General features: G+C 32.8%; 5 protein-coding genes and 2 long non-coding RNA genes across 8 annotated transcripts; 4 read left to right on the top strand and 3 right to left on the bottom strand.

Moving 5' to 3' along the window:
- Positions 1-7: 7 nt before the first annotated feature.
- LOC116342251 lies at positions 8-2,963 on the bottom strand. Its single transcript, XR_004201235.1, has 3 exons — positions 2,671-2,963; positions 709-1,525; positions 8-618 (listed from the first exon to the last, which is right to left on the bottom strand). It is a non-coding gene; the product is annotated as an uncharacterized LOC116342251 (long non-coding RNA).
- A 198-nt stretch (positions 2,964-3,161) lies between these two features.
- LOC116342245 lies at positions 3,162-5,160 on the top strand. Of its 2 annotated transcripts, none has more exons than XM_031769757.1 (3): positions 3,162-3,413; positions 3,507-3,748; positions 3,884-5,160. In XM_031769757.1, exons 2-3 carry the CDS (start codon positions 3,511-3,513, stop codon positions 4,993-4,995), a joined length of 1,350 nt encoding a protein of 449 aa, XP_031625617.1. In that variant the 5' UTR covers positions 3,162-3,413; positions 3,507-3,510; the 3' UTR covers positions 4,996-5,160. The 2 variants fall into 2 exon arrangements, with proteins under 2 accessions (XP_031625617.1, XP_031625616.1); XM_031769756.1 differs by having other exon boundaries at positions 3,167-3,413; positions 3,507-3,790.
- Positions 5,161-5,317: 157 nt separating this feature from the next.
- On the bottom strand, positions 5,318-7,619 carry LOC116342246 (dual specificity mitogen-activated protein kinase kinase dSOR1-like). Its single transcript, XM_031769758.1, has 5 exons — positions 7,370-7,619; positions 7,127-7,235; positions 6,398-7,037; positions 6,003-6,320; positions 5,318-5,925 (listed from the first exon to the last, which is right to left on the bottom strand). The coding sequence occupies exons 1-5, from the start codon at positions 7,383-7,385 to the stop codon at positions 5,830-5,832; spliced, it is 1,179 nt and encodes a 392-aa protein (XP_031625618.1). The 5' UTR covers positions 7,386-7,619; the 3' UTR covers positions 5,318-5,829.
- Positions 7,620-7,647: 28 nt separating this feature from the next.
- LOC116342248 (actin-related protein 2/3 complex subunit 3) lies at positions 7,648-9,008 on the top strand. Its single transcript, XM_031769760.1, has 4 exons — positions 7,648-8,037; positions 8,206-8,376; positions 8,476-8,671; positions 8,737-9,008. The coding sequence occupies exons 1-4, from the start codon at positions 8,032-8,034 to the stop codon at positions 8,892-8,894; spliced, it is 531 nt and encodes a 176-aa protein (XP_031625620.1). The 5' UTR covers positions 7,648-8,031; the 3' UTR covers positions 8,895-9,008.
- Positions 9,009-9,098: 90 nt separating this feature from the next.
- LOC116342247 (SRR1-like protein) lies at positions 9,099-10,306 on the top strand. The gene is made up of 2 exons (XM_031769759.1): positions 9,099-9,325; positions 9,593-10,306. Exons 1-2 carry the CDS (start codon positions 9,186-9,188, stop codon positions 10,278-10,280), a joined length of 828 nt encoding a protein of 275 aa, XP_031625619.1. The 5' UTR covers positions 9,099-9,185; the 3' UTR covers positions 10,281-10,306.
- Positions 10,165-10,762, top strand: LOC116342249 (protein FMC1 homolog). Its single transcript, XM_031769761.1, has 3 exons — positions 10,165-10,454; positions 10,515-10,618; positions 10,689-10,762. The coding sequence occupies exons 1-3, from the start codon at positions 10,283-10,285 to the stop codon at positions 10,719-10,721; spliced, it is 309 nt and encodes a 102-aa protein (XP_031625621.1). The 5' UTR covers positions 10,165-10,282; the 3' UTR covers positions 10,722-10,762.
- Positions 10,763-11,410: 648 nt separating this feature from the next.
- On the bottom strand, positions 11,411-11,755 carry LOC116342252. The gene is made up of 2 exons (XR_004201236.1): positions 11,624-11,755; positions 11,411-11,544 (listed from the first exon to the last, which is right to left on the bottom strand). It is a non-coding gene; the product is annotated as an uncharacterized LOC116342252 (long non-coding RNA).
- Positions 11,756-11,761: the final 6 nt, after the last annotated feature.

Below are 11,761 nucleotides of genomic sequence, written 5' to 3'. Positions count from 1 at the left end.
ATGCTTCGTTCATGGCGCGTTGCAACTGTCGGAATACCGATAAATCCGTCTTGCCCAACTTTGACACAATTTTTGTTGGCAGCAATGTTCTGGCGTCGGGTATGCACCGGCATCTCTTGAATCTGGCCGCTTTGTTCTAGTTTTGGAATCGGCACATACATCTTGCGTCTGTTTGAGATGTTCCCCATTCGTCCACCAGATCTATGACACAATTTCGGCGCTTCTTTATTGACCTCAAAGTCTTACGAACTCCTGGACAGCGCACGTGCTTTTTGATACTTATTGGGCTGTCAAGTGGTATTTCGCCATCAGCACAAAAAAAAACAAAGTCGGTGGCTTATCGATACTACTGCTTTTGATGTGTTTTTCCAAGGCGAGTCGAGTGTACTTGGCAGTCGAGTAAGCGCAGATTCCATGCTTCATCATCTTGACTCGGTGCTTTACATAGTTCAGCCACTGTGACCCTTTTGGCGATGGCATCACTGGGTAAATTCCACGGTTTTCTCTGTCTCGGCGCTCCTCTTGGACGAATTTTTTGGTCCAACGCTTTGCTTTGGCATTTCGCACATTTTGACCAGTCTGCCAGTGGAACTGCTTGCTCGACATTACAAAGTTGGTCTGAAAACAAAAAAAAAATGAATTTTGGCACTTACGCAGTGTATTTTCCATTGAAACACATTCAACATATTAAATGTATACAAAACTTACTTCTTTTCCACTTTTAATGTTGTGTGTTACTGTGGTATTCCAACGCCTGTGTCAATTTTTGAATTTGCCATCCATAATCATTTGAACGATGCGACGAGAACGGTCGATTTCTTCGTTATTTGTCTTCTTCTTGGCCGAGTACTGCAGAGACACAGCGATTCCATCGGTGTTTATGGAAAAGTCAAACTTATTTTTTCCGCGCACGAATCGCCAAATTTTCCGCATGTAGAAATACTGATTCCACCAATGATCACTCGCATCGTTAAAATCCTTTTGTGGAATATTTATTATGCTGGTTTTACCATTTTTATTCTCAACTTCCACTTTCGGTAGCAATTTTTGCGAAGACAACACCCGGTGCATACTCGAACAGTCAATTTTGAAGTGCTTTCGGCGAAAATCACACATCGGCACCACAACTAAATTCCGGATGAATGGCCGAAAGTTTGGATCGTCGAGCATTTGTTTGTGCTTAATTTTTTATTTGCAATAATCACAATAATACCGATAGTTCACCAGAAAAATATTCACTTCGTGTTGTTTACGTTGTTTCTTTTGACAGATATCAATGTTTGACAAATATACTATAAACGAATACCCAAGTGTGTAAAGTTTCCCTTTGGTTTGCATTGGGACTCAGAGATGGCGCTCGCAAAATCCGATCGCCTTGAAAGCCGACTGTAATAGAGGGTCGGATTCAATTTGAGCTCAAACAATAAGCTATTAACTGTTTCTCTTCTCTGAACAATGGAACCAATTCAAAATTGGTATCACCGCTTGAAATTAATTTCATCACCTCACGCAACAGAATTATGCACTGCAGAATAATTGTGAAATTCATTATTTTACTTTTCCGCACACACCTAGTGTGTAAGGTAAAGTATTGGAATCGGTCGAAAAATTAACACCCTCAAAAAACATGTTTTCTGGGTGTTTTAGGAGTGGGAAAACACGAATCTAGCGTTTTTTCGATGTCCGAATGTATGTGCGTGGTACGCTGTACGCTGTACGCTGTACGCTGTACGCTGTACGCAAAAATTTGTTAACACGATAACTTTCAAACAAGAAAAGTAATTCAAAATCTGGCTTCACAGGATGATTGGGGGTGCCGAGGAATAGAAACCATTAGATTTTGAGCGACTTTGGTTGACAGAGTAAAGTGTCATGTCTGGTGTGATGCCCATGGCCATCCATGGGAAAAATTCAATTTTTCTTCCAAAAGTGATATTTAATGTATTCTTAAACACTCAGAAATGTGTATTGGGGGGTTTTTGGGTACGAGAAAATCGAATATGACGTTATTTTTGCGATACAAATAACTTTCGACACACTTTTCATACAAAAATTTAAAAAAAATTGAATTTATGTATGAAATCCATGTCTGTATGATATCGTAATGAGCTGAAACTTTGCACAGGTTATTTTTATCATACAAAAATACCATTTCGAGAGCTTGAAGACATTTCAACGCATATTAGGGGTACCACTCGAACAAAATTTTGGATTTTTCGCTCAAAAACGAAATGTTGTATGGGAAGTACCCTTAATATGCATTGAAATTTCTTCAAACTTTTAAAATGTTAACTTTTTGTGAAAAAAATAACCTCTGCAAATTTTCACATGATTACGATATCATATAGGCATGGCTGCGATACAAAAATTCCCATTTTTAGTAGTTTTTGTATGAAAAGTGCTTCGAAAATTATTTGTATCGTAAAACTAATTTCAGATTCAGTTTTCTCGTGAATTCTTTGAGTAAAAGATTTGTAATAAATGCATGTTGTGGATCACGGTGCGGAAAAGTTCATCTTACGGATGTAAGACATTTTATTTTTCATAAAATGATATTTCCAACGTTAAATAATTATAAGACTACTTAAATATATTTCACATTATAAATGGCTTATATTACGTGCTATGAAATAAAAATGAATTTCACAATAAGAAGTAGAGGTGACTCACACTGGTGACTTGAATTCAACAATCTGTCTGAACTCCAGATTCGATTGATCAAGTATTGAAAAATTCGGATCAAATCGATACAAAACGCACGTGTATCGAAAATAATATGAATTATCAGCAAAACCGTAGAGCAATTGAAGCGTTGAATTGGAATTTACACTGCTGTAGTTTATATCGTAATAAAATGTAATATTGATTTGTTGACTTGGTATTTACAACGCCAAACGTGTTCTCGGTATGAATGAAGCGGCGTTTATGACATTTCGAAAAACAATGAAATGATCATCAAATGTCATAAGGCTCGGTTCACATCAATAATACTAATTCAATATTTAGACATTAGACAATTTTTGCTTTAAAGAGTTTTTTGCTTCGGGAAGTGTCAATATCAATCGGTGCTTTACATTAATGCTACGATTTAAAACAGAATTTTATGCTCTTTAAATTGAAACATACCATTTTTTTATTTATAGATATGGGAAACACTCTATTATACAGGTATATTTCATAAAAACGTCAACTTCACTCGGTACTGTCAATAATGTCAAATTAGTTAATCGTAATGCAAAGCACGCAATTAATCATTTCTTACTGGACCAATTTTGTAATATACGTTTGGAAAGTTTGACCAAAAAATCTAATTTCATGTGGTCTTTAAAAAATTTGAGTCAATAATCAAATTGTGATCATCAAAATTGCAAGTAAAAAATTAAATATAAAGAATCTGTTATAAATAGATTGCGGTAAGTTTTTAAATGCGGTTATATTAAATGCTCACATTGTTACGGCTTACATGTGGATAAAAATTCTCATGTCTATTTTATTTTTGTCTAAAGAAAAATGAAGACAACTGGGGCTAAGCCGGTGCGGCGGTCATTGAGATTGTCCATGAAAACAAAGCATTCACCATCGCCACTACCTAAGATAGTTAGGAAAAAGAAAAAGCATGCAATTAAATTTTTGGCGTTGAATGATTATTGTATCGACGAAATTTGCGAATGGTTACCGTTAAAATCATTGGTCGCATTAGGAATGACATGTAGACGACTGCAGCGAATTTCCAGTAGTTATTTTCGTCGTAGGTATCCAGTTCATCAAATATTAATAAGTTCGTCAAATGGTAAAATACAGTTGCACTTAATTAAATCTTATTGATTCTTTTTCGATTTTTTTAAATTAATTGTATTCTTTTCTTTTGTGATTCTCCCCTCAGGTAAAATACAGTTACGTCCAAAAAAGACGTACGTACGGCGCTTTAAGAAGAATTTTCGAAATATCATGATTTATGGCGATGACATCAATGTTTTTGAATACACAGCAAACAAGTTCAAAGGCATTCAAATGAAACGAGTCGGAATTTTTCGAGCAAACAATTTAACCGAAACGCATATTTCGTGCATTGATGGTATTATTAAAACTGCCGAAATCATCAAGATAAACCATAGCTCATTAGCCGGTGGATTATACGAAACCCTAAAGCACTGTTCGAATATGAAGTATTTAGTGTTAAAGTCTCTAACTGAATGCACCTTACATGGCAACAAAAACGATTGGCTATTGCAAGAATACTCGGAGCTAAAGTACTTGTACTGGGACTATCTCGGGAAACAGACACCATCGATACCAGGCGAATTAAAGGTACTATTTGAAAGAAATCCAAATTTGAAAAGTTTGTACGTCGCCGCCGAAAATTTGCCATTCATTCGAGACAATAATGTAAAAATGGATAACTTAATTGTTAAAGTCAACAACGCACAAAATGTGGAACTAATTTGTAATCAACTAACAGAATTATGTCATCAAGAAGCAATCAAATCATTCTATTTGATTGGAGAGTTAGCTGCCATGAACACTGCAATGCTACCTAATTTAATCAACTTGGTAGGCATTTGCACAAAAGGAATAAGAATCGAAAAAATTTTAACATCATTTCCACATTTGAAAATTATCGAGAGAGAAATAAGTTCACAACGAGAGGCTATACAACTATCGAAAGGATTGATCAACGTAGAAGAAGCTTATCTTACTGTTACTTGGCTTGACTTTATTGTACCATTCATTCGTTATACACCAACTATTTCAAAGATTTACATTGATAATACAACGGCCATGAAACACGCAAACAAATTGAACCTCTTTGAACTGAACCGAATACGAAAAAAAAACTTTAGCACCGCAAAAAATTTAACAATTTATCTGAAAGAAGAAGCATATTTGGAAATCAAACGCATGTCCATTGGATGCGAATGTAATTTTGTAAGCATCAAATCTATTGGAAACCATGTTACAAATAACGCATTTGTATACACACTCTTATATAATTAATGATAGTGTCAATCATTTAATAACATATTTAATTAAACTTCTGAACTATTTGCACTATACCTCCATTTTATTGGAGAATCTAAAATAAAAACTATGAATTTATGACATTTTTAAATGTCAAAAAAAAAAAACAGAGAAAAAGTTGAAATCTTAAAGAATACAAATGTAGTGCAACCAAATGCACCTGAACAATCTAATCAATTAATCAATATATGCAGATCGGATTTTATACTAGAAAGAATTCGAAAAAATCCAATATTTTCAAAATTACTGTTAGGAACATGTAAAAATAACAAAAAAATGAATGAATAAAACACAGAAATTAGTTTATCATGATTAAAATTACTCACATTTTCGACGTTTTATTTATATTACTGTCTTTCATATTCATATACAATGAAATACATACATTATTTCTTTTTTGTTTGCCTGGAAATATTTTGTTTTGTGTTTATCTTATTTTTTTACATATCTGAAATCACAAATGTTATTTGATTAAATCCAGTTAAAATATGATTATTATTTGAATATTCCGCTGTCACATCGAGCAAAATATTATCAAAAGAGACGGGAGAATACGTTTTTCGGTATAAATACTTTGAGTATCTTTTTTTATACTTGCTGCTATAGAAGAATGAATTGACGGCTAATATGTGATGGCATTCAAAATGAGTTTTCCACTTGTGTTTGATATATAATTGTATATATAACATCCTAATTGATTTCCTTCTTTTTTCTTTAGATAATTTATAACACACTTAAAGCATTCAAATGAAAACAAGAAAGATAAAATACAATTACACAAAATGATAAAGCTATTGTTCATTCACTAATCTAGTTTGGGGTTGATGGCGGTAAATTCATTGTACTGCAAACCCATCCAGCAACATCAACATGTTCGTTTTCATACTTTTCAATCCACGGATGTTCCTATACAAGAAAAAATGCATTGTTTTTAAATTTTGTTCATTCATTATTAAATTAAGTAAAAAAATATGTATCCGCACCAAAAGTGTTTTTAAATCGGCACGTTCATTCGGATCTTTCTTCAAGCATTTATCAACAAAATCTGTGAACTCGGCGCTAAAACTTTTGTGTTCGAGTCGTGGAGGTGGTTGATTAATGATACATTCTAGCAAATCAAAAATGGCCATCATTTTTGGTTCAGGCGGTGGTTGGTTCGAATGCTCATTGAGTATTTGATCTATGAATTTTGGATCAGGTGGAGGTATTGGATACACACCAATCGCCATTTCAATAAGTGACAAACCCAATGACCATATATCAGACTGCACCGAATAGTGATCACCATTAAGACGCTCTGGCTACAAATGAAACAAATAAAAATTTAACAAAAGAATCGATTTTTGAATTCATTTTGTGCTGTGTAATTATAACTTACCGACATATAGCTTCGTGTGCCAACAAACGAATTTGCCATGGAGTCAATCAATTGTCCGGATACGCCAAAATCGCAAATTTTGATTTCACCGTTGCTATTTACCAATATGTTGCTTGGTTTAACATCTCGATGCATGATTGCATGTTTATCGCGTAAATAGCTCAATCCTTTGAGCACAGCGAGTGTAATTTTTCCAAGAATTGGTTCGGGAATACGACCAGCTCGCTTTAAAATCAAATCCAATGAACCGCCATCCATGTACTCCATGCAAATGCTAATTTCACCATCGGTTTGAAAAGCACGGTAAAAACCAACAATGTGCGGAAAATTGCAGTCATGCAGCACCTTTAATTCGCGGATAATTTGCTTCTTAACTGGCGGTTTCAATTCTAAATGAATCATTTTCCGTGCCATAATCAATTGCGTGGGAATGTGGCGTACTTTCATCACAACACCACCATTTCCAGAACCAAGTTCGCCAAGTTTTTCCAAATCTTCATCACGAATTTCACCCATTTGCTCTTTTTGACTTAAAAAGATTTTAATACGGTTTAAAGCAGGCTCGTCAACATCCAACTCTTCAAGTGTTTGTGTTATTGTATCAATGCTGTTTTTAGGTTGATTCAATAAGTTCGAACGACTGTATAAGTGAGATGAAATAAAATAAAGATTAAATAGAAAATATTCGGCTTAGTTTGAATGACGATGGAAGAATATTTCGTAACTTACTCTGTACCAGATGGTGTTTTGAATGGTGGGGTTGGAACATTCGGTGGATTAGATGTATCCACCGAACCAGGTGGCAATGTTAAATTCAATTTATTCTTTGACATCTTGCCTAGGGTTTATCACAAAGAAAAGAATGGAAATTTATCAATATGTAATGGAACGCAATGGATGTAATGGAAAAATAATCGAAAGAATGGATAGCATTCTTCAATAATGGAATAGTAATTTTTAAAGTAAGTATACCTGACATCTTGCTCATTTTCACAGAGTTTTACACTTTGATTTGATACTATTTCAATAACAATAATTTGTGAAATAATCTAAATCGTGATTTTTTTTATTACCAAGTATACTGTCAACAATTTTTTTTCCTGCTAACACATCAATGCCGAAAAAGTTTATTTGGTCTTTTGTTTGACTGCAAATTCATTTGTACGTATGAAGATTTTTTTCGGTGTTTTCATTGTATCTCTGTGTATGTGTGTGTGCTTGTTTGTTTGCATTTTTGACATTTGTTGGTATCACTGTGCAAAGGCTGAACTTTACTTGCAGAATATTGATAACTTTGTTGCTAGCTCTTCAGAACTTCTTCTTTATACAATAAAAAAAAATAAACATTCAATTAAATGTAAAATCAATCAGTTTGAAGTATGTCCTGGAAAATATCTTAGTTTCAAAGTTGTTTAACAGAGTCAATAGTTTGGGGCAAAAAAAAAGATTTCTTTAAACATTTTCATTTTTGTTTTATTGGCAAACTTGAGTTTACAGAAACTGTCATTGGTGCAATTTCTTATCGATTTGTTTTCATTCTAAAATTATTATACAAATATAAAAAGTAAATTTATAATTTACAAAGTTGAAATTATTCGTTGCAAGAAATATTAATTGATTGGCTAAGAAGAATAATGCCTGTAAGTAGAGTGTAACATATATTCGAACATAAAATAGACCAACTGGGGTGTGTCATCGATTTGGATGAATGATTCATTCCAAAAATAAAAAAGAAATTGTGATAAATAAAAAAATGGAATATATGGAAAAGATACTCTTTTAAATTATATGTTTTTTGGTATTTATAGGCGTATCACTCTCAAATTTCAAAAGTTGACGATCAATTGTGCAGTTTTGCACTGTTGCCCATTCGTACACAAACCCGGGGTCCTGCACCTATCACTAATGCCGAAGACATTATCGATGAAACAATTTACTATTTCAAAGCTAACATTTTTTTCCGCACCTATGAAATCAAGGTAAGACTTTTTCCTATCAAACTACTTTGCATATGTGTTTATATGTATATATGAAAAGCAATAACATTGAATTTAATGCAAAAATGTTCTCTTTTATAGAATGGAATTGATCGTGTGCTCATTTACATCACGTTATATATTACGGAGTGTTTGAAGAAGCTTCAAAAATGTGTCAACAAAAGTCAATCTCAACAGGAGTTGTATTCATTGGCTATAAGTCGTTTCGATATTCCGGGTGACGCTGGATTTCCATTAAATTCAGTCTTTTCAAAACCATCATCACCAAATGAAGCTGGTATATAATATTTTCACATTATACTAATGGTATGCGTGCAAATAATAATTTTGAATTTTATTTAGATTCATTGCGTCAATATTTGACTCAGATTCGTCAAGAGACTGGAAACCGATTGATTGAGAAGGTTTTCAATACAACCGATGGAAAACCGAGCAAATGGTGGACTTGTTTTGCCAAAAAACGATTCATGGAGCATTCATTGGGTGGCTTTGGCCAGTAAATATCGAAATCAATTCTATTTTCACGAAGATGAAATAATATATATAAAGACTAATAATGTTTAGCTTTTAAGTCAATTTATAATAAAAATCCATTAATAAATTTTCAACACTCAGTCTCAGTACTAATTCCAATCCAATTAAATTTCACTTTTGACATTTCACACATTTAAGGTTATGTTCATAATTTTCACAGCGCAAAACTGTCAACGACGAGACATATAATACATCGTGTTCATAGGTGAATTAAATTTTCTTTTGGTATTTCATTGAAAACATATGCGCCATTTAGTATGACAAATGATTCAAACATAACGGAACATTCGTTTACGCTGGTTACATCACAACGCAAAAACAAGAAAAAGTGTGCAAATAAGATACATATATCCAAAACAAGTGGTGAAGATATTGTTGATGAAGAGTTGATCATTAAGTGAGTAATAATTGATTTCATTCAAAAATCAATAGAGACAGTATATATACCAGACATTATATATTGAGATATTTTCAGCCAGATAAATCAGCTCAGGGAACTGACGTCAGGCGATGAAATGTAGCGAAAACAATAGAAGTGATTTTATAGTTATACAAACACTTCCATTCTAACAAAAAACTTCTTACAATCACTTCTATTGTTTTCAGTCCATTTCAAGTTCTGACCATAGCAGCTCACTGAAAATATATACTTTAAAATTTTCAGACGATTATACGAGGCTCAAAGTGATTTGCATTTGTCCAGCTATTACGAAAACACTGTTAATAAGCTTCGGACTGTATTGAAGAGATTTGAATGCAACGAAAAAGACTTAATTTGTATTGGAATTGGTCATTTTACTGAATGTTTGATATCTCGACATCAATTGGCGTTCGTTTTGTCCATCAAAGAGCTATTTAATTTTACTTCAATAATTTTCCATGAGCCAATTCTATTCAGATCTGAAGTGAATATTTTGAAAAAATTGAATTGTACCATTGCCGAAAAAAACGTTGAGGGGAAAATTGAAATCACGAATGTGACTTTGGTTTATGCTCCACATTGTCCAAAACAACTAATAAATAATCTGCTGTGGAAAAATTGGAACGAGGCTGCATTGAAACAATTAATTTATATCGGAAATAGTTTTTCAAACCTATTAAATTCATCACCGAGTCGTTTTTTATCCATCGATGCTGGATTCATTGTAAAACTTCAGCCGAATTGTGAAGAAATTAAGTTGGAGAATAATTACAAATTTAACGACATTTTCAACGATACCTCTTTACACCATTTTTCCGTTGTTGAGAGTTTGGAGGAGACATTTTGGAGTTCAGAAAATAAAGAACCAGTATACGGATCAGATAATTTGGAATTAATTACAATTGATTTAATTGAAAAGTTGACGATATAACAATGGCTGGCTCACAATTATACAAATCTCTGTTGAATGAATTACGTTTATGCAGCCCAAGTGGTCGTTTGAGCAAGGATTCATTGGCTTTTAAGTACATCACCAACCAGTTCCAAGTACATCAAACAACCGATCAAACACTTTGTAAAGCCAGAGAAGAGATGCGATTCCTTGGTATGTATATATGTAACTCTTTGTATGTATTAAAAATGGTCAATATTTTTTCTTCTGAAGGCGAAACCTATTTATGTTACTTGCGTAGTTTGAGAAAATACGCCGAAATTCAAAAAGAATATAAAGGAAAAGGAGAACGAAGCATCAAAGAAACGGCTGATATGGTAAGCTTAAAATTGTAATGAGCAAAATAAAATTATCTTCTAATTTAAATCAATTTATTTCAATTTTTAGGTTGGATTCAAGCTGCCCCATGATCCGAAATAGATATAAAACACACCCAAAGTCGTGTAATTTTATATAGTTTGAAAAAAAAATTGTAATGTTTTTAGTACATTATAACATTGGAAAATGTAACATTTTGAACCATTTTTGTTGTCAATTTCGTGTCAAATGGAACGGATCAAGTTTCAAATTGAGAATCTAACGATTCATTTGTACATTCAAGCTCAAATAAAAAAATAAACAATTCATTTGAAAAGAGATTTACGTAATTTGATTCAAAACTCTACAGAAGATCATTTTTATATCTCATTTATTGCATTTATTTTCCTTTATGTGTAGAATTATTATTTTGAACTTTCGAAATGCAACTGCTTCACAGACAATTGTTTGGCACCGCGATATTGTTGCTGCAAAATGCATTATGCTAAAAAAAGCGTATAACCCAAGGCATACTTACTTGAAAATTACTATTCCATTACTCTACAATTCCTGATCCATTCCTTTGATTCATTTTCCATTCTGTTCCATTACATATTGATTAATTTCCATTTTTTCCATTCTTTTCTTCTGATCAACTCTAGGTATAACCGGCATTGAATCCATAAATTATTATTAGATAAAACAAATATTAATAACAATAAATATTATAACGATTAGTTAGCGTAGCTACAAATTGTGTGGCCCGTAGGTGAGTAAGGTTTTTAATTAAAAAAAGATAATAGAGAAACAACTTGAAGAAATATTCAAAACATTCTAATATTTATTGAATTTTATTGGCTCTGGATACGAGACGTTTTTATCACTATTTAGCGGTACAAGTGATCAGCATAGATATTTGCAGCAATTTCGGATTCCCATTTATCTCCTAGCGAATTAGAATGAAAAAAATATATTATCATTTGGTTATTGCATCAATTGAATTTAACAATTGCATTTGTTATTACCATTGCACAGGAGTTTTTCTTTGTTATACAACAATTCTTCATGTGTTTCAGTGGAAAATTCAAAATTTGGACCTAAAATGATAGACACCAATACGTAGGTTGCTCCATAATTTTTTTTAAAATGGTACTTATAGTGTT

This window comes from Contarinia nasturtii, unplaced genomic scaffold (assembly GCF_009176525.2).
Source record: "Contarinia nasturtii isolate CC-2019 unplaced genomic scaffold, AAFC_CNas_1.1 Cnas_scaffold_834, whole genome shotgun sequence".
Lineage (NCBI taxonomy): Eukaryota > Metazoa > Arthropoda > Insecta > Diptera > Cecidomyiidae > Contarinia > Contarinia nasturtii.
This window is presented reverse-complemented; position numbering and strand designations above follow the sequence as displayed.

Excerpts from the sequence above, each read along its gene's own strand:
- LOC116342248 (XM_031769760.1), top strand. Across the intron at positions 8,377-8,475 it reads TCCGCACCTATGAAATCAAG|AATGGAATTGATCGTGTGCT; the intron begins GTAAGACTTTTT and ends TCTCTTTTATAG. Across the intron at positions 8,672-8,736 it reads ATCATCACCAAATGAAGCTG|ATTCATTGCGTCAATATTTG; the intron begins GTATATAATATT and ends AATTTTATTTAG.
- LOC116342246 (XM_031769758.1), bottom strand. Across the intron at positions 7,038-7,126 it reads AAAACACCATCTGGTACAGA|TCGTTCGAACTTATTGAATC; the intron begins GTAAGTTACGAA and ends TCACTTATACAG. Across the intron at positions 6,321-6,397 it reads GCACACGAAGCTATATGTCG|CCAGAGCGTCTTAATGGTGA; the intron begins GTAAGTTATAAT and ends TTTCATTTGTAG.
- LOC116342249 (XM_031769761.1), top strand. The coding sequence starts at position 10,283 with ATGGCTGGCTCACAATTATACAAATCTCTGTTGAATGAATTACGTTTA. Across the intron at positions 10,455-10,514 it reads AGAAGAGATGCGATTCCTTG|GCGAAACCTATTTATGTTAC; the intron begins GTATGTATATAT and ends TTTCTTCTGAAG. Across the intron at positions 10,619-10,688 it reads TCAAAGAAACGGCTGATATG|GTTGGATTCAAGCTGCCCCA; the intron begins GTAAGCTTAAAA and ends TTCAATTTTTAG.
- LOC116342245 (XM_031769756.1), top strand. The coding sequence starts at position 3,511 with ATGAAGACAACTGGGGCTAAGCCGGTGCGGCGGTCATTGAGATTGTCC. Across the intron at positions 3,791-3,883 it reads ATTAATAAGTTCGTCAAATG|GTAAAATACAGTTACGTCCA; the intron begins GTAAAATACAGT and ends TTCTCCCCTCAG.
- LOC116342247 (XM_031769759.1), top strand. The coding sequence starts at position 9,186 with ATGACAAATGATTCAAACATAACGGAACATTCGTTTACGCTGGTTACA. Across the intron at positions 9,326-9,592 it reads GATGAAGAGTTGATCATTAA|ACGATTATACGAGGCTCAAA; the intron begins GTGAGTAATAAT and ends TAAAATTTTCAG.